This window comes from Alosa sapidissima, chromosome 23 (assembly GCF_018492685.1).
Source record: "Alosa sapidissima isolate fAloSap1 chromosome 23, fAloSap1.pri, whole genome shotgun sequence".
Taxonomy (NCBI): domain Eukaryota; kingdom Metazoa; phylum Chordata; class Actinopteri; order Clupeiformes; family Clupeidae; genus Alosa; species Alosa sapidissima.
In genome coordinates, this window is record NC_055979.1 from 12,840,878 (window position 1) to 12,862,207 (window position 21,330).

Sequence of the window (21,330 nt, forward strand, 5' to 3'; positions counted from 1 at the left end):
ATATTTATTTTCACCCATTTATCTTCAGTTTGACACACAATGCAAAACAAAGAGATGACACATAGCCGTGAGCTGTAACACGAGTGATGATGTTTAATGGAGCAGTTGAAAAGGGCGTTTGTGTGGACGTGACCCCAGAGCCGGAATCCAGCCGGGGCCAAGATCAGGTCCTGGGCGCAGCCCGTCCTCGCTACTGTCTTGTGTCTGCAGCCTCCAGGACGGCTCGGACGCTCGCTTTGGCCTCCTCGAGCAGGACCTTGGCTCTCTGCTGGGTCTGTGGACACAAAGGGACAGGGACAAGGAGATGAGCAGAGCTTACATTTACATTTATTTAGCACATGCTTTTATCCAAAGTGAAAAAATATATAATGTCAGAAGAAGCCTGAAGAGGCAGAAGAAGCCTTAAGAAGACCCAGCAGGGTCGAAACGTTGCCTTTGTACATTTGTGGGCAGCCGTGGCCCACTGGTTAGCACTCTGGACTTGTAATCGGAGGGTTGCTGGTTCGACCAGTGGGCCGCGGCTGAAGTGCCCTTGAGCAAGGCACCTAACCCCTCACTGCTCCCCGAGCGCCGCCGTTGTAGCAGGCAGCTCACTGCGCCGGGATTAGTGTGTGCTTCACCTCACTGTGTGTACACTGTTTGTGTTTCACTAATTCACCGATTGGGTTAAATGCAGAGACCAAATTTCCCTCACGGGATCAAAAAAGTATATATACTTATACTTATACTATATACTATATACTTAAATATATGGGAGTCTAAAGCAGTGTTGTGGACATTATATATTTTTTCACTTGAGTAGGTTTTGCACCTGCCAGAGGGTGGGATGTGCACACAATAACTTTTGTTGAACGTTGCTTTTATCCAAAGTGACTTACAAAAAGATACATTTGTGTGCTAACACCTTTTCTACATCCTTTCTCCTTCATCACAGTTGACTGACACAGTCTATTGTTGTAAAAACAAGGGTGTTTTTTTTCTTATAATAAAAAATATTGCAGACTTACAGCATTTTTGAAGGACTTGTCTGTGATGTCTTTCAGGTTAATGATGACATTGAAGTAGGCTCCAAACACAGCTGTCTCCAGGGCCTTTGCTGCTACCTGTTCACCATGTAAACACACAAACCACAAAGCATAAATCATGAACATAAATATAAAGGGCTTTTCACATAAGAAGTGACACCCATTAGTATTCAATTCAGTTTTAATGAGGCGAGGCAAGGCGGGAAAAGCGAGGCAAGCGATAGGTTTGAGTGGCAGTACGGTGGGCGGGCACAGTTTTGACATTCTAAGATAAAAAAAAAAATCAACTTTTGAGGTGGCATTGCGGGCACTTCAATTTTGAGTTGTCTTTCACATGACAGGCGGGGTGGGAGAGAGTGGGGCAGAGAATGGGGGACGCTTTCCATCTGAGAAGCACTTAAGATGGGTGATGTATGGGTGATGGGTCATGAAACAATGATACGACTCTTGCAGAAAATGAGTGCACTCTTATTTATAGTTCGGCATTGCTTAATCTCGTGGCATGTAAACCCAATAATCTCGATCCTGCTTGTCCAGTTTGTAGTATGTCTGTTATGCCAACAGCTCTAACCTTTGGGTTCTGGTTACTCTGTTTGAGCGTCACTATGCACTACAGTTAAGAGTTCTAACATTTGGGTACTGATGACTCTGTTGAAGCTTCTGACTATATTTTCTGCAACACTGACAGTTCTAACATTAGGGTTCCGATCACCCTGCTGGAGTTTCTGATATGTCTGTTGATGATGCTGACAGTACTAATGTACAGGTTCTGATGAGACTGTGTGTTTTTCTGCTTCACCTGTCTGTTGGCCCACTGTGCCTCTGACACTCACCTGGGCATCTGACTTGCAGGCCACGTTTCCATGGAGAACCATCTCCTTGAGAGACGGCCACAGCAGGGTGACCCTCTCGGCCAGACCCAAGGGCACCCCGACCGCTTTCTTCAGGCCGTCCTGCATCGCCGCCTCCCTCCTGAACAAAACCAGAGGGGGCAGAGGGGGGTTAGTTTGGGGGGGGGGGGGGGGGGGGATACTGTATAGGATATAAACAATGACAGGGGTTAAAGTTTGATTTTGAACTTCAAATCATTTTTATATCTGGCCTCTAAGAAAAGGCCCGAGGATGGATATGACCTTGACAACACTATGAATGCTGTAATAGGCTTTTTTTTTTTTTAACTAAAATGTGTGGATGGTTACTACTTGGAACCTAGTAAAAACAGAGTGTGCGGTGACCAAGTTTTTCATCGTTTATTTTCCCTTGCCAGCACCTCGGAGGATGTGAATTCTTTTCGTTATTTATATGGTTGGTTACTATTAAAAAAAGCTAATGCTTTGACTGTGGATATATCTTTATTACCACCTAACAAACACTGAGCAACACTTTGTGTCAGTAGTCAGACTAGCCTGTCAGGTATGACCAAGCAAGAGGGAACAAATCGGTGGACATGTGAGTGAGTGTTGCATTGTGAAGCACATTCTCCAGATAGCTGTGAACATCCAACAGGCTCGCCTGCATTACACATACAGACTTAATTAGGTGCCAGGATGGCTCTCAGTGCGTGTGACAGTTTGAGTTCCTCACAATGGGACTAGGAGAGTGCGAGTCACTAAAGACAAGTCTTACGATCCTGTTTTATCCTCAAGGTCTCCACTCCTGTCCAAGTCGTCAACGGAAAATAGATACTTTCTCCCCCTCACACCCTTTTGCTGTCTTGCACAGTCTGTTTTACTGGTTTCAGTACATATAGCATAGCATTGCATTGCACAATAATGTAATTATACACATCATATGCGAATTAAGATAGAGGAAATGCTAAACCAAAGATGGCAATGGAATACAATCATGCAATTGTATCTCAACAAAAAGATAGATTCTCATCTTTCTTATTTCTCCACAAGTCAATGATTGAATAGTCGAAGCCATAAAAATAACATTAAATGTATTATCAGTAAATTCATATAAATGCTTATCTTTGTATCTTTGATATCTTTATTTGCAAATCATTGGTTATGCAGTCCCCATCATATTTACCTTTTCACTTCCTCTGGGTTACTCTTTGGCATTTTCAGAGCTGTCTGAAATGAAAAAAAAAAGTCAAAATAAGTGGAGGGGCTCCAAGTAGGTGACATTTTATCATGGACTTTCATCAGGTTAGAGATCAAAAGACCAAATCATGCATGTCACCTGATAATCTAAAAGACAGTATGCTCCAACACCACTAAAGGAGTCATGTCATCTGATAATCTAAGATATGCTCTAACACCACTAAAGTAGTCATGTCACCTGACAATCTAAGAGACAGTATGCTCTAACACCACTATAAAGGAGTCATGTCATCTGATAATCTAAGAGAAAGTATGTTCTAACACCACTAAAGGAGTCATGTCACCTGACAATCTAAGAGACAGTATGTTCTAACACCACTAAAGGAGTTCCGCCACCACCGCATGGGTAGCTCAGCACACTGGCATTGTTTTCAAGAACTACACTTTCAGTCAATCCTTTTCAAACAATTAGTTCATATTTTAGTAAAGGCGCTTCAAAAACAAAACACCTCACCAAAACTATAATCTTTAATTTCCTGCAATACAATGACATGATGACAATGGTTTCAAACACCACCATTCCTTAACTTTCAAATTAGGGGTGTAAGAATATCGATAGAATTGATATTTGAAAATTGATAATTATGGAATATATAAATCACGATTATTTAACACAATGTCTAATTGACTTTGGAAACATCCTGCATTTACTAAACTTGAAAAACATAAATTTGTCTTCTTAACAGCAGATTTCCAAAATGTCATTGCAAAATGGAATGTAGTCAAATAATATATTTTTTCTTGATTACGCTGTTTTTGTAAACATTGAAAAGCAAAATCATATAATTGAAAAACCGAATTGCACAGCCCTACTCGCCATGTAGGAGTTGAAGGCAGAGGAGTCTGCGTCCACCATGTCCAGCAGCTCGTTCATGGCCTGGTGGAACGGCGGGATCAGCTGCCTCATCACCCCATCCAGGTTCTCAAACTGCCTCTTCCCATAGGTCATCTGCCCCACCATGGCACCCAGAGCTGCCCCCTGCACCAGCACAAGGACATGCACTATGTGTAAGGTCAATGTCAAGGTCAAACATTAAGCTACCTGTCCTAAATAAAGAGCTGTAACAACACACATTTTTATGTAATGCACAAGTAATAAATAAAGGAACATTCAGACAGCTAACACATTTTCTACTCTTAGAACATACTGTTGCATTCCATAAGGTTTGTATGCGTTGAAAGAACTGTGAATGCTGTCCTTTATTCACAAAGTTCATTGTGTTGATGTCGGCAATGGCATAGATAAAGCCTTTATCAGTGAGTGGAATGCTACCCTGAATAAGGACAATACTTTATGTTGGGTTGTGGGTCTTTACCATGGCGGCAATGGCAGCAGAGACAGAGCCACCCCCTGGGGCAGCAGTCCTGGCCCCCACACTGTGCACAAACTGCTGGAGGGATTGAGACACCAGACGGCCGTCCTCCTCACAGTCCTTCACCATGTACCTGACAGATCCAGCAGCCATGTCAACAGGTCCTTAACTAAACTTATCTGAGGTAAATTCATCAATTTTGCTTAATTGAGAAAACAAGGCATGTTGATGTTTGAATGTGGATATTTACTGTGCATTATATATCTACAGTATTTTACATTTTGTTTAAATGGTGCTTTACATAGTTGTATCTAAGTTTTATAACGTTTATAGCCTTGTTTTCTTTTCTACATCTTTCCTACATAGTGTAGGGCTTTGTACTTCACACACTAGTTTCTGAGAAAACCAATTTAATGGTAGACACTTACTCAATGATTCTCTCTTTGGGTACAAAAGGGCCCAGGGAGTCCAGGCCCAGTTTGCTGATCACCTAGAGAAGAGGGAGAGGAAACTTCAGCCATTCATTTATTCACATTTATTCATTTAGCAGACGCTTTTATCCAAAGCGACTTATACATGTCAATTATATTACAAGGGCCATTCCCTCTAAAGCAGCTCGGGGTTAAGTGCCTTGCTCAAGGGCACAGCGGTGGAAGCCGGGAATTGAACCCACTACTTTTCAGGCCACTGCATGCCCAGCTCCTTAGCCACTATGCTACGCTACCACCGCCCATTCACCAGCAATTCACCATTCATCAGCAGATGACCCTTATTAGCACCATACAATATCATGCTGCTTCAGTTTAGACCTTCAGCACTGTATGCTACAAATTATTTCCTATTTGTGAGCCTGAAATACCATTTCCACAATATCAAATCTACTGCCTTCCCATCATATAACTTGTTGTACCTTAAAGGTAACTCTTCTCAAATATGTGCAGTCTGTTTTTCAAAGATGTTTGTTAAATGCATCACATTGTATCACACCACATTCCACTGTGATTCTTTTAATAATGTGTCAACAAAGTGAATTATGCACGTTGTTCATGGATCTTGATGGATATTTTAGGTGCTAAACTACTGCTAGTCTGTGTAGAGGCTTAGAGGTGTGAAAAGGTCACAAGCAGAGGTTAGTCTAAGTGATTGTTTGTACACGTGATTGTGTACATACAGGAACTGATACAGAGATCAGGTTAAAAAAACATGTTTCATTTCAGAAGTTATAGCCATTTGTTTTTTTAGCATGAGTTTAGGACATCACAGTTTGTTGTGATGTCACAAAAGGGTGTTGACTCATCAGCCAATGAAATCACTGCCTGATGTGTCCCCATTCTTCCCCATTAGCTTCTTGTTGTTTCCCCTGGGGGAGTTTTTCCCCATCAGCCAATGACATCAGTGCTTGTTGTGTGTCCTTCAGGTTACTCACCAGCCGCACTTTGTGCTCCTCCTCTACAATGAACAGTTTCTCCTTCTGAATGTAGAAATTGGCGCAGTCCAACACGGCTTGAAGAGGAATCAGTCCCACTATCTGTGACCCCACCACAGGCAGATTCAGATCCTATAGGAGAAGGCCACAGAAGGAAATTCCCATCACTTGAGAGGGACTTTATGTTTTTTACATTCTACATTAGTTTATAGAATCATAGATAGGGCTGATAAAGTTGACTGGTATTTAGCAAACACTTTTATCCATAGGGACACTCAAAAGCGGTGATCTAACTCAGGTCGATCGATTGTCAGTCTGTGATGTTACCGCAGCTTCATCACACCCATAAGAATTTGGATCCTTCTTACCCGCGCATCCTTGCAAATTTCCTCATATACTGTATGAAGTGGGGTCAGCTCAAAGTCCAGGATGTTGGTGGACACCTGGGCAAGGTTGGCTTCCTCCAGGAACCAGCCCATCCCCTGCACCTTCTTCAGAAGACCTGGCTGCAACACCAATGCCTCCAGTCAGATGCCGAGTCAAGATGACACTTGACTAACTACCATTTCAATTAAAGGGGTGGTTCAGGATTTTGGACATAGGACCTCATTTCCAAGTAAGCAAGTGTGATATTTATCAGTGGAGACCGTTTTCAACACGTTTCATCCAGTCCTTCTAATTGCAGAGTTTGCAGGTGCTAGGCTAGCGCAAGTCAACGGTATGTGCTAGCCTGCCACTAAAAACAGTCTTACCCACTCCAAAGTACAAGGCAAATAAATTATAACGCCAGACTATCGATGTAAATGTCTGTATTGATAGTTTTATTTCTAACATTATTCTATCCTTGCATTTCAACGATCGCATTACATTTTGAGGGACTAGTGTCTTAGCAGCGGCGGAATTATACTTGCTCCAGTTAGTAGTACTGCGCCAAAAAGTAAACAGTAAAGCGCACTCCAATGGGGATACCTAGTAGTAGCCTTGGTAATATCAGTCCGCCGCTGAGATGCAAAATGACTACTACCAACTTCAGGGAACAAAGTATAACTATTGCAACGCGATGCGAGGGTAGTTGTATTTCTTACACTATTCTATCAACACAGACATTTACATCGATTGTCTGGAATTTGCCTCGAGTGTCCTTTGGAGTAGGTAAGACTGTTTTTAGTGGCAGGCTAGCACATACCGTTGACTTGCGCTAGCCTAGCACCTGCGAACTCTGCAATTAGAACGACTGGATGAAACGTGTTGAAAACGGTCTCCACTGATAAATATCACACTTGCTTACTTGGAAATGAGGTCCTATGTCCAAAATCCTGAACCACCCCTTTAAGCATAATTATTGAATCAATCATGAGTCATTATGAAATGCATAATACAAGTACATAATACATCATTAAGTGAAATATCACACACAGATCATGTCCATAAGAGCTCCCTCTGGCACAATCTTCAGGATTGCAAAATCTAAAATCTAACTACAGCTAATAAAATAAATTCTATTTGCTAAATTAATACCAAGAGCAAGATCACTGGTGGGTTAGCTCAGTGCTCCCACATACCTTCAGTTCATGTGCGAAACACTTTGCTCATTGACTTTGGACTTCGTCCTATCATTTAAATGAGGGTGATTTAATTTCAGCTGCAACTATTACCTTGTCATCTGTTACTGTTTCACGAGATAAACGTCAAATTCACTTTTCTCAACACTGGTAGCATTAGTTTGTCACTCTCTCACATCTCTGGTCTAATGAGAGCATATCCACACAGTTACTCAAAACAGGACAAAGCATTTTCGCTCTCTCTCTCCATAGTTAATCTGCAATTCTCACAGTCTCAAAGCAAACAGAGACCTTTTGACGCAAGGGTCAAAGCACAGCCAAGTACAAACAAGAGAGCAAAGGGTTCAAAAAGCACAGTTTTTGGAGTCGCAGACAAAAAGACAGCCCCCAAAAACACCCACAGCTGGCACACTCTACATAATACGTTATGAAGTAACGTGAGAGGAGTCCAGGTTACCTGGTCCTTGCTTCTACCCTGCTCCCGGATGTTTAGGGCGATGCGGTGGGCCTGTTCCTTGGTGCTGAGCAGGTTAACGTTGTAGGCGATGAGGAACTTGCGAGCACCCGTCACTGTGGCACCCCAGGAGGGCACAAATGTGGCAGGGCCATAGTCAGGGGCCCACTCACTCTTTTTCAGCTGGAGAACACACATGAATGTGGAATCCATAAATAAACCTGAATCTGGGAAAACCCATCACATGGTGAAATTTCACCAATTTATGATTCTGATACCATCCTAGCAATATCCAGGATGTTGCTAGGGGACAGTATCCAGGATATTGCTAGGATGGTATCAGAATCTGAAGTTGGTGACATTTCACCAGAGAGGCTTGAAACGGAGCAGATATCAAGGATTTTTTATTTCACCATGTGATGGGTTTTCCCAGATACCATCACATATCTCAAAGTACCACTTAAGACATTTTAATGTGTTTAATGTTACAAAATGGAATATATGGACAGTACATTGATTACGCCTAGTCCAAGATTATATGTTTGTGTCAATGAAGACTTGAATGTTTTCTTGTAGTCTATAGGACTGGGCTTAATTTATGTACAGGACCTATCTAGGACGAGGTGTATGTAATATTCTGTTTGTAAATGTACAACAGATACCTTCTCTGGCAGTGCTTCGTACTCTCCCGTGCGTACAGCGGGCAGGGATGTCCTGTTCTCCTGACGAGCAGCTGCTCCATACAGATACACTGTGAAATAGACGAAACATGTGGCATAGGAATTCAGATATTAGGCTAATAAACCCCCAACATCTGTACAGGAAGTCAGAAAAACTGGAACACACACTAACTTCTGCTCAAACACTAACCGCAAACACAAACCACAAATACACCTCAACCTTTGCAGTCATGAAGCTCAAAATGCTTCCCATCAATACATGCACAGTCATTAAGCCTATAATGCCCCTCAATATCTCCGTACATAGTCCTGAAGAGGACAATATACCCCAACATCTGTACACACACAAAGAGTAAAGGTAAACCTCACCAGGGATGTGTAGAACATCTGACAATCTCTGAGCAAACAGGTTGGCACAGGTGACACAGTCTTCCATGGTGACATTCTGAACAGGGATGAAGGGACACACATCCATGGCCCCAGTGCGGGGATGCTCCCCTGCAAAAACATTCACCCATTTATTACACATAAGGGGCCTTCATTGGCAGGCAAAGTGCAAAGTCTATCTTTATGAATTATAGCTATGGTACAACATGTGGTGCATATGCGACTGCTGACAGCCAATTGTGCATTGTTGTTCTATCCTGTGTCTATCATGTTGCGTAACATTAAATGGTTGTTGATCAGCCACTGTGGGAAATCTCCTACATTTACATATGGGGCCATTGAGCTGACTCATCAATGTTTGCAGTTAAGGTCTTTGTTGTTTATTATGGCTATTCTCCTTATTATAGTCTGACCAACATTTTAATTTGTTCCCTGTTAAATTTAAGTATTATATTGTTTTGTATTTGTATGTCGCTTTGGACAAAAGCGTATCCATAACCATAACCATAACCATCTCAACTATTTTACAGAGCCTTTACTGGTTTAAACTCCTTATGGCCTATAAGGTGAGGCATTTAAGAGTCTTTTTAAACTTCTTCCTTTTTTCGACCCTCTGAGAGGAGAATCCGACTCACTCACACACACTCTCAGAAGCTCACACACATCCACTTTGGCCTGTCAACTTGAAGAGTAAGGAGAAAGTGCTGTAGACAGTCACCTGAGTGTTTGGTCATGTCGATGAGCTGAAAGGCTATGCGGGCTGCGTTAAGTGCCCCCTCCACCACTGCCTGGGGTGATCCCACAAACGTGTAGACTGTTCGGTTTGTTGAGGAACCTGGATCCACGTCCAGCAGGCTGCATCCTTCAGTACCAGAGATGGCCTCTGCGATGGCATCAATCACCTACAGAGTCAATCACTTCATATCAGTTTGCAGTAATATATTTCTGATTTTAGAATCACTAACCTTTCACATGTACCTTCCATACCAGAACTTTACATTGTCACTTAATTACTTGACCATGACCAATTACTCTTCATAACTTTTCTCTCGCTCTGTCTCTATCTCTCTCTTGCATGGTACATCTATCACTATCTGGAAAAAAAGACTACATTATACCTACATATCAGGGCAGTCATGCTTTGACTCTGTATATAAAAATGGCAAAGTCCAAAGCAGCAGTTTAACTCAATCTGATTCTGCCAAATCCCAAATTAGACAACAAAATCACCATCTCTGTCGTCCCGCAGCCTCACCTCTTTGTTTCGACCCTCTGAAAAGTTGGGAACGCACTCCACAAGCTTAGCCATGTCAGGATACAATTACTCGTCTGAGAGGAGAATCAGACTCACTCACTCACACACGCACACTCTTTGGCCTGTCAACTCTTGTCTTCCCCTTTAAAAAGCGCACTGAAGCTATGCAACCATGGAATCATTAACCTGCCCCGTTGTCCTCTATGTAGGTCACTGGGCAATGATTCCCTGTCTCCCCAAATACTTGTGCAGGGGCCCAAGAGGAGAGGGCCCCCCTCATGTGATGGCATCCAAAGGATCTGATCCAATTGGCTGCTTTGAACATGTTTGATAAATAGTACCAGAGGAGATAGGCTACATGGCGTATCAACAGTAAGCAACAGTATCCAGGCATTCTGTGATATAAACCCAATTCAGAAAACCAAGTAACACACCACTTAAGTCTAAGAAAAACACAAACACGGAACATTGCAGCGCACACATTTCGTGCAGCTCTTGTCAAGTCTGCAGATTTCTGAGTAGGCTATCAAAACGACCGTTTTAGAGGAATTATTTGTTGTTCATATGCAGTTAATGCACTATTTTGGACATGAAGAAACCGCACTGCACTAGTAGCCTACTGCATTTTACAGCAGAAATGCAATATTTTGAACTTGGAAACATTATCTTGAACCTCCTCGGGGAAGTTTTTAAACATTTCTTTGCTTTGTTTTTGTTGGTGTGAATGTGAGTGTCTTTTACTACGGCAGTGTAGCCATCTAGTGTTCAGGGGTGGAATCATAAAGGGACTGTCTCGAAGAGTTTGCGCGTTGTTGTCTACTGTTCCGTACAAAAACGTTTGTCTTTCGAGGACAAGTGCAACTGTAGGCCTACGCTACATAGTTTGGAGATGAATGTTCTTGGTGAAATAGTGGGTTTCGTAACACAGAGTGCCTTCTGTTGACACAAAAAGGGGTATTATAGCTAGCGCCCCATAAAAACGTCTTATTGCCGGCTAAATAGCCTACCAAGAGTTGTCTGACAGATGCGAATATTTAAAAACCTCATGTAGCTCAATTTTCTCATAGAAAACAATGGCTTGCCATTGTCAAGATGCCATTTTACATTTTCTCGCCACATTATTATTTTACTGCAGTGTATTGTTGTACTCAAATCGAATTATATAAATGTTGTATCACATAAGTCATAATCACATTAGATGTTACATCTAAGCCAAACATCAGCATTAACCAGCTTTCGCGGAGACTTTCAGTGGTTTTCTGTCAACGGAAGTCCCGCCCATTGTTTCCAATAAGGTCAGTGCTTTCTGTGTTGTGGGGGTTGGCTGTGTAGGTAGAGCTAGTGAAGATAACCTATCAAGATCATTGAACTGTAAATAAAAACTCTTTCAAAAAGGTCTCGCATTGTGGAATACAATGTCAGATACGGTGAGTGGGGCTGGTGGCGAAATATGCTTTTTCCTCCATTATTGATTGGGTAGATAGAAACTAACGGAACAAGCTGATGGGCCGAATTGCAGTGTTCAGTCCTGTTAGCTAGCAGACAAGCTAGTTAGCGCATAGGCTATCCCTTGCATAGTGAATGTAGAAGTGGCGGAATGTTTTGCTACCTAGCTTACTACTTCGTTCAGCTGTGCAGTCACTGTACTTTCACTCTCAGCTACGAGGGCAAAGTTTGGATGACTTTGATTCCCTCATTCATGGGCTGTCAAACTTAAGTGGAGGCCATTTTCGAGCTGATATGAATTATACATAGTATTTGCTAATAAAAGTGAGCACTTGAGTAACGTTACTTAGCAAGATGCATCACTGCTGCAGTCATGCAGCCAGGCCTTTCAAACTTAGCTGTTTGACGGTTGATTGTGCTTATTGCTGTCCATTATAGCTACTGTGTTTACGTATGTTTGACATATTCCATAGAGATGGATTTGTGTTTTGTTAATACTTGTGTTATTCTAATTTACGTGAGTGTTGGTAATTACATACCTGTCTAAAGAAAACATTTGCATCACTTCAGGTTTTAAAAGGTTTACCCTAACTTGAAGTGTAGCCTATTGTTTATGTTATGTCAATGATGGTATTGTCGATATCTACATAAGTGGATCTTTGGGTATCTACTTGATATATCATTATAGCTAATATCAGATAGTCTTTGGCCTTAAAACTGGCAGAACCAATCGACTTCGCAGCAGGGACAGTTTGGTACTTGAGTAATGAATAAATCTAAAATGTTGTATACTGTCCTCACACTATGTTGTCATCAGATCAAAGGTGAATTGAGTGAATCCCTTTCTTTTCCATTCCAGGAGACCAAGCCTTCAAGTGATGGAGGAGAGAAAAAGGATGGAGAATATATTAAATTAAAGGTGATCGGCCAGGTAAGACTGTGAAGGACACAGAGAAGGAGCGTGCCTCAACACGCAGGGTGAATTGGTTGTCTTTTGTCAAACACTAAGCTTAATTACATTCCTCCTAACATCTCCCCATGGTCTGTCTTTCTTACTTTGTATGGATGTGATACTGTATGTTAGCCCAAGTGATCTCTTGTGGGCAGAAATGGCTAAATTAATCAGGGTGGTTCATCAGGTGGTTTGTGGAAGGGAACAGTTAATTAAACTTGTTCCCTTATGTTAAATAAAGGAGGAAGATTCTAAGGTCAAATTGCCTCACAATATTACATTAGGGAGCAGAAAGAAAATAGAGTGTGGTTTACTGGTTTGTGGCAAAATTTAGTCAGAAGGGGAAAAAAAACATAAGCTGTTTGTAAGTTAATCAGGTCTATGATGGAAACGTGACTTAGTCTCAAGAATATATGAGGAAAATGCATGTATTTTGTCAGATAACATGCTATTATGTCTTGCTGTCACAATTCTGTGAGACCAGCTTGTGCAGATAATGTTATCCCCCCTTTTTTTTAGGACAACAGTGAAATTCACTTCAAGGTGAAGATGACGACACATTTAAAGAAGCTGAAAGAATCCTACAGCCAGAGACAAGTAAGATGTGCTCTATTTAAACTGTTGGGGATATCCAGACATGCATATGAAAGATCACTGTTCAGACTTGTGATCTTTAACTCTGGTCTGTTTTGGTATTTAGTTGACTCACTACTAAAATAGTCATTTATCATACCAGAGATTAGAAGGCTTGTACAGTTTACATAAATAATCCTATGTCAAGACACATATTTAAAGCTGCAGTACAGAGTTGTGTTCCACAACTACCAAGCTATCTACCCAAAATGTATGTAAAACCTTGCAAACACCAACTAGGCCATTGTTTCCCAACCTTTGGGTTGCCTGAAATTCAAATAGGGTCACCTGAGATACTGGGTATCTTATCATTGACCAGTACATTACATTCAAATATACATACATTAAAATAAAGAAATACATACTGTATATAAAAAAAACATGATATCCAAGTTAAGTAATGGATCCTTCATTATAATCTAGCTAAATAAACTTAGACAGCCCGCATGAGATGTTTGATTGACGGAATTATGCTTAATCAGTGTTCGAAACAAAGTAGCAGAACAACCAGGCACGCAAGGACATTTGGGGGGAAATTAAAGAACCGCTCTCATCTGGATGTTACAGCAGAGATGAGTTGCGCTCTCTATCGCAACATGTAAATGATTGGGGTTGGCAACGTTTTGTGACATCAAAATAGTCACCTGCCAAGAAAGGTTGGGAACCCCTGACCTTAGGCCTTATCGCCACTGCTAGAAGCTTCCTAACATGATAACTGGTGTCTTTTAGCGATATTAGGGGTTTGCACGGCGTGTCATCAGATCTGGACGTCGCCATATTAGAGATACTCGCCTCATTAGAAAGCATTAGGCACTGAAGTAAATCCCTAACATCGTCAAGGAAAATGGTTAATTATTGCCGTGTTTTAGGTTGTACCAATAGGTCAGACTGAGAAAAACATCTGGTGTAGGTATCGACTTCCAAAAGTTATTAAAAAAAAAAAAACGGGAGAAAGGACAATAATGCCAGAACAATATCAGAGGAAGGGGGGGCGCTTGTGGTTGAACTTGGTACTTTGTATCCCTTACCCAACTCATATGGATCTGCGCTGCCAATAAACCGTAATTTCTTGAAATATCTCGCCTTTTCTTGTGGTCCAAGTCCTGCCCTATATGCCTTTGCATCTTAGACACATTTTGATGAGCTTTTCTGTTGTTTAGACACAGCTACAATCACGTAAGATATCCAAAGTGCATATACGCCATTGTACTTCATTCACTGAGTACCGCCAATATGGCTGCGCGTGCTGGGTTACTATGGTTACCGGCCAGAACGTGACGTCCGTGCAAACCCCTTATAGTCAGCAGTGTAATGCATTGAAAGGTTTTCCTGTCCTAAACACAGACCTGCATAGTGCATATCTTGGATGACTGGTGGGGACAACACCTGTGTTTATCTGTCTTTCACATGCCCATATACCATCAAACAGAGTTTGAAGATGCCAAACTAGTGGCCTGATTTAAAAAAACAACAACAAAAAAACAAAACAAAAAAGTGGCAAATTGTTGCATAGCGTTTGCTTTTCTTATCCCAGCAGAAGGGCTTCTACATACCCCACATATTAGCTAGCTTCACAGTTTACATTGAGTATATTGAGGCAGTGAAGTCTGTTGTACTTTGATATATTGCATGTTAAGATTGTAGGAGATGATAATAGTTTGTATTTTAATAGTAAATCAGAAACCTCTGGTGCTGGACAATAAGTATCTGAAATCAAATTAGTTTTTAGACCCCTCTGTATCTGTTAGTTATTTATTGTGCTTTATCTTTTATCAGGGTGTTCCCATGAATACCTTAAGGTTTCTTTTTGAAGGACAGAGAATTGCAGACAACCAGACTCCCAAAGAGGTAAGCTCCTGGTGATCATAGACAGTGTTTTGGGAAAGATGGCAATAGATGCAGTAGTTTTATTTACATTTATTTACTCTCTTTCTTCTTTTTTCTGTAGCTTGGAATGGAAGATGAGGATGTCATTGAAGTGTACCAAGAACAGACTGGTGGCCATTGGAATGACTAGAAGAAAATCCTCCTCGCTTTTTCTTTTTATTGTTATTTTTTATTTTGTATGTATGACTTTATTCTCTGGTTTTATTTGCTATTCCCATTGATAGGAAAGGAGATCATGCAACCATCTGGATCAAAATATCCCCTCCTGCCACCATGATTGCAGAATTTTAATAGATGATGTTGAGCCAGAATGTGTGAATGGATGGATAACATTTCCTTCTCTTCAGCAGTGTTCATTTCTTCTTTTTCTTTTTTCCTTAATCCTTCTCACTTTCCCCCTTTCTCTCATCTCTCTTGTGTACCTCGCATACAGGGTACAAGTCAGGACGTGTGCTTAGTGAGATCAGATACAGTGACTTGTTGGGTTCTGCCCAAAACTCAGGACGATCCCTCATACTACTCCACTGCCTGTGTGTGTGTTGTGTGTGTGTGTGTGTGTTGTGTGTGCGTGTTGTGTGTGTGTGTGTGTGTGTGTTGGGGGGCTGTCTGTCTGATTTTGAGTGCAAAGAAGCTTTCATCTCATGTCTCCATAGTCTCTGTAAGCACCTCATAGCTCTCGAGACCACAGTGTGGCCTACCATGCTAAATGTACTTCCGAGCCCTGTTGTGACGGGGGTTTGATACTACAGCCTAATCAGGAACCACTCCTAGAGTCAACACTCTTCCTCCGTGCAGAGCTGGCATGAGTAGGCTTACCCTGAGTCAAGGGCATATGTGACCTCTGTAGGTGACTTCACATACACATGTTAATTTCGGGCAGAAACTTTCAGGTGCTGAAGATGAACTTAACAATAGTACAATGACGAGAGCTTCATAATACACCTTTGTGATGATGACTTCTCATTTATTGCTAAACAGAGGTGTGTTGTGGAACTTTAGCCTGCAGGTTTTGTCCTTATAGTAAGCTCTAATATAATGTATAGAGCTTTCAATCAGAGTAATATCTTATGTCTGACCATTGGCAATATGTTGAAGGGGAAACCAGTGCATTTATCCCTAATCCTTTGCAATCACATACTGATTGCTATTCAGACCGATTTGTTTTTTTTTTTTTTTTTTTTTTTTTTTAAATCAAAATGAAAATATTGAAGAATGTGTGTTTAAATGTTTAATTTAGTCTGAGTGAATGATTTATTAAGCCCAAATAAGTGCTTGCATGTCTGTGAACATAACTTTGATCATGTTTAAATGGTTCATTTACATTGAAAAGGTGTTCCAGTAAATCTTGGCTGTGTGTTGTTGTTTTTCACTGATTGTTTTTGAGGACAGGGTTGTTATTTTCTACGTCAACTTGCAGCGCATGTTTAACCTGTAATCATGCTTATTTATTTTTAACTGTGTGACTTTCCATTCTTTTTCAAATGATCCCATGCTCACTGTGTCTTCTAAGACTCCCAAAAAATAAGTTTCTTGTTTGTGTGATTGAATGGCATGTAAAGGTGGATTTGTGTGTGTTCATTTTACTGCAGCATCATACTTCTATTGTTTCTAAAGTATTATATTTTTCTTTATAAAGGATAGCTGATCCAGGTGGTTTTATGGACATAGAATGGATATTATTTTTCTTTTGTCTTGTTTTATAAATAAAATGTGTCAGAAAACATCAGAGATTGTGACTTCAGTATGCATATAGCAACTTGTCTCCATTGGAAAGTTCACCTAGAGCATTCACTCACTTAATCATAGGTATCTTCCTATGTTCCACATAGCCTATGCCTGCCACTGATCTCGCTTCCTATGTAGGCGATACACTGGAAAGCGTTGTGCGTTTAATGGTCAAGCGGATCTCTGAAATGTTTTAGTTTTGACTTCTACCCCCTGCCTCAGACTGAAATCCGATAGTTAACAGGCGCCAGAGAAATGTGTGCGCTCACATTCCAGTAGACCGGAAGCTTCAAAGACCCGCGGGCATCTGGGATATTTGACCTCGGACATACAGGCGACCTTTATCATCTTACCCAATTCTTTGCGGTTGATGAACACGTGAGAGATGGCCTACAACATCTTTCTGCTCTGCATACTCACGGTCATCTCGCAGACAACACAGCAGACTGTCGAGACGTATGGAACTGACAAGGAATTTTTTTAGTTGTGACCACTAGATGGCAATGTTCAACAACAATGCAGCCGCACACAGACCAATGCACTTCTGGCAAATACGCTGAGCTTCCGTAGGATACGTGATATGCGATGCAGTCGACCTAAAAAGGAATTCCACAACGAGCTCAGCGGTAGTGTCTATAATCTCAATACGTTTCATTTTCCCAGAAAAGTGGCTCTGGTTTCTACCCTCTGGTACTTCACACGTATAGTGAAACCTCACTGAAATACGAAAAGAGAATGTGTTGATGGAAGGTTGAGTTATTCTATTATTATGAGCCCATACTTTTGTAATGTAGATCAAGATTTATGTAGCGTGCTTGACTTGACTGAAACCTCCTCCTAATGGAACATGTTTCATGTTACATGAGGGGGGTTTTGGCCATTAAAATGGTGCAGGGTGTGTGTAAGTCTCCACAACCTTTTAGCTTAAATAGTTGAATGTCGTGTGGTTGAGTTCTCATTTAGGTTACCTGGTGTCTGATTCCATCCAGATAGCAGCCTATGGATGAGTTGAAGAGAACAAAAGACCATGACTGAGAGAGAAACGGAAACACTAATGGAATGAGTAGGCTAGTGTGTGTGTGTGAGAGAGAGGTGGAGATGATAGGAGGGCTCCACTGTGAGAAAAAGGTAGTGAATAAGTAGAGATGACAGCGCTATGATTTGTGGATTGAACAACAGAACCACCATCCCTGCACCCCTCCCCATCCCCCACTGGCAGCCCAGAGCAGGGTGGTGTTTGGACCAGACTCATCACCTCTCTGGCGGCCGTTTCTATGGCGCAGGGCTTAGAACTGCCTGCGAAGTGAAGCAGGATGGGGCTGGAGGAGCTTGGGGTGGGGGTGGGCTAGACTCGGAGCTACAGGGTCTGGGGCAGAACGGAGGCCCAGAGGGGGGATCCAGTTACCCTGCCTGGGATACCTCACAGAACCATAACCGCAACCAGATGTGGGCCAGTCACAAGGTGGGGGAGGGGATGGCTGTGTGTGTGTGTGTGTGATTGCACACTGACTATGCCTATATCTTTTTTTAAAAGAGGAAGAAGGTGATTGTACATTTATACAGCATGTTTTGGTTAATTTTTTTACGTACGAAACTAGTTTAGGAAAGGAAACAGTGTGTGCGTGTGTGCTTGTGTGCAGGCGCGTGCGCAGGAGTTCTACCCAACTTCTCATACTGCTCCTTTTGTAGGTGCCGTCCGAGCTCCTAGAATCTGTTACATCAGCCAATAAAAATGTGAAACACAGAGGGTGAATTGAACCCTAAAGTTTTCCTGTAGGAGAACAAACATCCTCCATGTCTGCAGAACTCCTGCAATCAGTGAGGCCCTTCAATGCAAGACATTATAAGCATACTGTGACAGAGATGGATTTAAAAAGCAAAAAATGCATTTACCATCATTTATGATTATGAGAAGATTCATTCTTCCCTCACACTAGGATGGTTTTGTGTTTTTAAGTGACTTCTACACTAAGCCATTCTATTCAACACATACATAAAATAAGCACCTCAGAGTAAAATTAATGTATTATGGCAAATTTCACAGGAAACTATACACCCCTCCAGACAGAGAGACAATGAGAAAAGACAGGTAATACGATACCACTGACTTCAGCAATAACACCAGTATCCCTCACGTTAAAAACATGTTTGACAATGCTATGGGAGTTTCAGGCTTTGTGTGCTAGAGTGCTCTTACAAACACTGAACACGACTTAGGCAACTCAATCCGGATAACGTTTTGTTACCTACTCTAAAGGTGCATCATTTATCCAGAGATCACGGTGTGACGGGAATGTTGGAAATTGAACATTCTAAAGAATATCTGGGTTCATTGAATTCAACATGGAATTTTAGAACCTAACATTGTTGCGGAACAGAATCTGCTGTTAGAATGTTCAAACCTCCCCTGCTGAACATTCACCTGTTACTGTAGCTTTTTGGCTTAGGCACAGTGGCACATGGTAAGGCCAGAAAATTGTGACATTGTTGACATTTACTTTTATCTAAAGCAACTTAAAAGTAAGGAACAACATTCAACCTAGAGTGTGATAGGAGACATTAGTATAAGCAAGAAGCACAACATTTTACATTATTGAGGCAAGATAGTAAGACAGGAGATTCAAGTAGATAACCATAAAATACATTGTAAAAAGATAACCAAAAGATATAAGTGCATAAGATTAAGTAAAAAAGTGCATGGTATGTATGAGTATAAGTTTGGCATGTTAGGATTGTTGGAAGTGTTAGAAGAGGTTTTCTTGAGAGAGATGTGACGTCAAGAGCTTCTTGAAGACAGAGACGGACACCCCTGCTCTGATAGCATTTGCCAACTTGTTCCACCATTAGAAAACCACAACTGAGATCATACATTTAGCAGACATGGAAGATCCAAACACATGAGACTGGTGTTCACATGGTACTCTACCAAAGTCCTTTTAGGCAAGTCCCTCCACTCGGTGGCCATATAGCAATGCTTTTTGGGCACTCATCGGGCATCCTATTCAGCAGAAATGCGCAAGGCTTCACGACACCAATCTTGCTCCAACACATGATTGGGAAGATGTCTTCACAACACACCACATGATTGGCTCAATGTATTCACATGTCAACGTTTTTTTTTTGCCGAGGAAGGGGTGGGATATGTGTAGACAACGGCCATATTGGCGTTACAAACTAACCCCATGCATTTCTAAGGAGGATTTTTTGAGTGCTGTGTCTCATTAGAAAGTCTCTGACTCTACTAGCTGAGCCACAAGACCAGAGGCCTGGGACAGGGACTGAAGATGGATGCAGACGGCACACGGCAGTGGACAGGATCTGCTGTATGTTCTGTATTATAATAAATTATAATATAAATATAATAAAGTCTTTTTCAGTTATTTGTTCTGCATGATACTGGGATCCTTTTTGAAACACAATCTCGTTCCCCAGTGTGTGCGGTACATGGTTAATGCAAAAATGACGATTAAAAAACTAACTTAACATTTGCTTATTAAAAACACTGACCCTGTCAGAGATCTGGCTCTGACCTGGCAGTCTTCTGGCCCGGATCTGGTCCACTGTCGTCCCTGATCTGGCATGGGTCCAAAAGCTGCACAGTCCGCTATGCACCATACGCCCACTCCAGAATCCACTGCTATTTGCAAAAGGAAAAGGCTGCATGTGGAGCAGGAGGTCTCTAAACAGATAGAGGAACCCAGCTCATTTTCAACACAAAGATAAACACACACACACACACACACACCGACTCTGGGAAAAGGAGCGTTTCATGGGAAAGCCTGGAGGACACAGCTTGTGGGGAGTGAGTGACACAGGCATAACTCCGACATCACGCTGAGTCCCCTGATTTTAGATTAAATTTACAGTGAGCACACATCATTAGTACTCACGTGAGGATCAAAGTGGCGCCGAGACACAAGTGTTTTTACAACTTTTTTACCCCCCCCCCCCTCCTCAGATCATACCCTGGAATTTAACAGAGCATTTCACCAGCATTTTTCCAACTCACTGGAGGCCAAGTGCTAACACATTTGTCATGCTTTCTGTGTCAGTGAGAATTAAAGCCTGTCAAATCCCATATAATAGAGAAACACTTCAAGAATACTCAAGGCTCCAGGAACTCTCTCACTCTCTTTCTCTAGCTGTTGATTATGTATGTGTATGTATGTCTGTGCGTGTGTCTGTCTGTATGTATGTTTGTGTGTGCGTGTGTGTGTCTCTGTGTGTGTGTGTGTGTGTGTGAAGCCATAGGTGTGAGATTCCATACGTGTCCCTGTCAGTCACGTTGACAGACATTCTGGCTGAGGTAAACGGGGAAGCACACACACGCTTGAGATTTCACACACTGATAACACCTCTCCAGGTTGGTGTTTGCCGATCCATCCAGGACGCAGACATCTTGTTAATCATGTCTGCTGTGAGTCTTTAGACAAGGGTCTACGCGCTGACGCAAGGAGGTAACCCGCAAAGCGAGATA

General features: G+C 41.7%; 2 protein-coding genes across 2 annotated transcripts; one reads left to right on the forward strand and one right to left on the reverse strand.

The window, feature by feature from the left end:
- Positions 1 to 73: 73 nt before the first annotated feature.
- Positions 74 to 10,456, reverse strand: ftcd (formimidoyltransferase cyclodeaminase). Its single transcript, XM_042081483.1, has 14 exons — positions 10,211 to 10,456; positions 9,674 to 9,857; positions 8,938 to 9,066; positions 8,551 to 8,639; positions 7,892 to 8,071; positions 6,241 to 6,378; positions 5,873 to 6,004; positions 4,875 to 4,936; positions 4,450 to 4,579; positions 3,951 to 4,112; positions 3,060 to 3,103; positions 1,859 to 1,997; positions 1,008 to 1,103; positions 74 to 274 (listed from the first exon to the last, which is right to left on the reverse strand). The coding sequence occupies exons 1-14, from the start codon at positions 10,262 to 10,264 to the stop codon at positions 191 to 193; spliced, it is 1,623 nt and encodes a 540-aa protein (XP_041937417.1). The 5' UTR covers positions 10,265 to 10,456; the 3' UTR covers positions 74 to 190.
- A 1,036-nt stretch (positions 10,457 to 11,492) lies between these two features.
- sumo1 (small ubiquitin like modifier 1) lies at positions 11,493 to 16,320 on the forward strand. The gene is made up of 5 exons (XM_042080778.1): positions 11,493 to 11,637; positions 12,516 to 12,587; positions 13,128 to 13,205; positions 15,018 to 15,089; positions 15,190 to 16,320. The coding sequence occupies exons 1-5, from the start codon at positions 11,626 to 11,628 to the stop codon at positions 15,256 to 15,258; spliced, it is 303 nt and encodes a 100-aa protein (XP_041936712.1). The 5' UTR covers positions 11,493 to 11,625; the 3' UTR covers positions 15,259 to 16,320.
- The last annotated feature ends 5,010 nt before the right edge of the window (positions 16,321 to 21,330 follow it).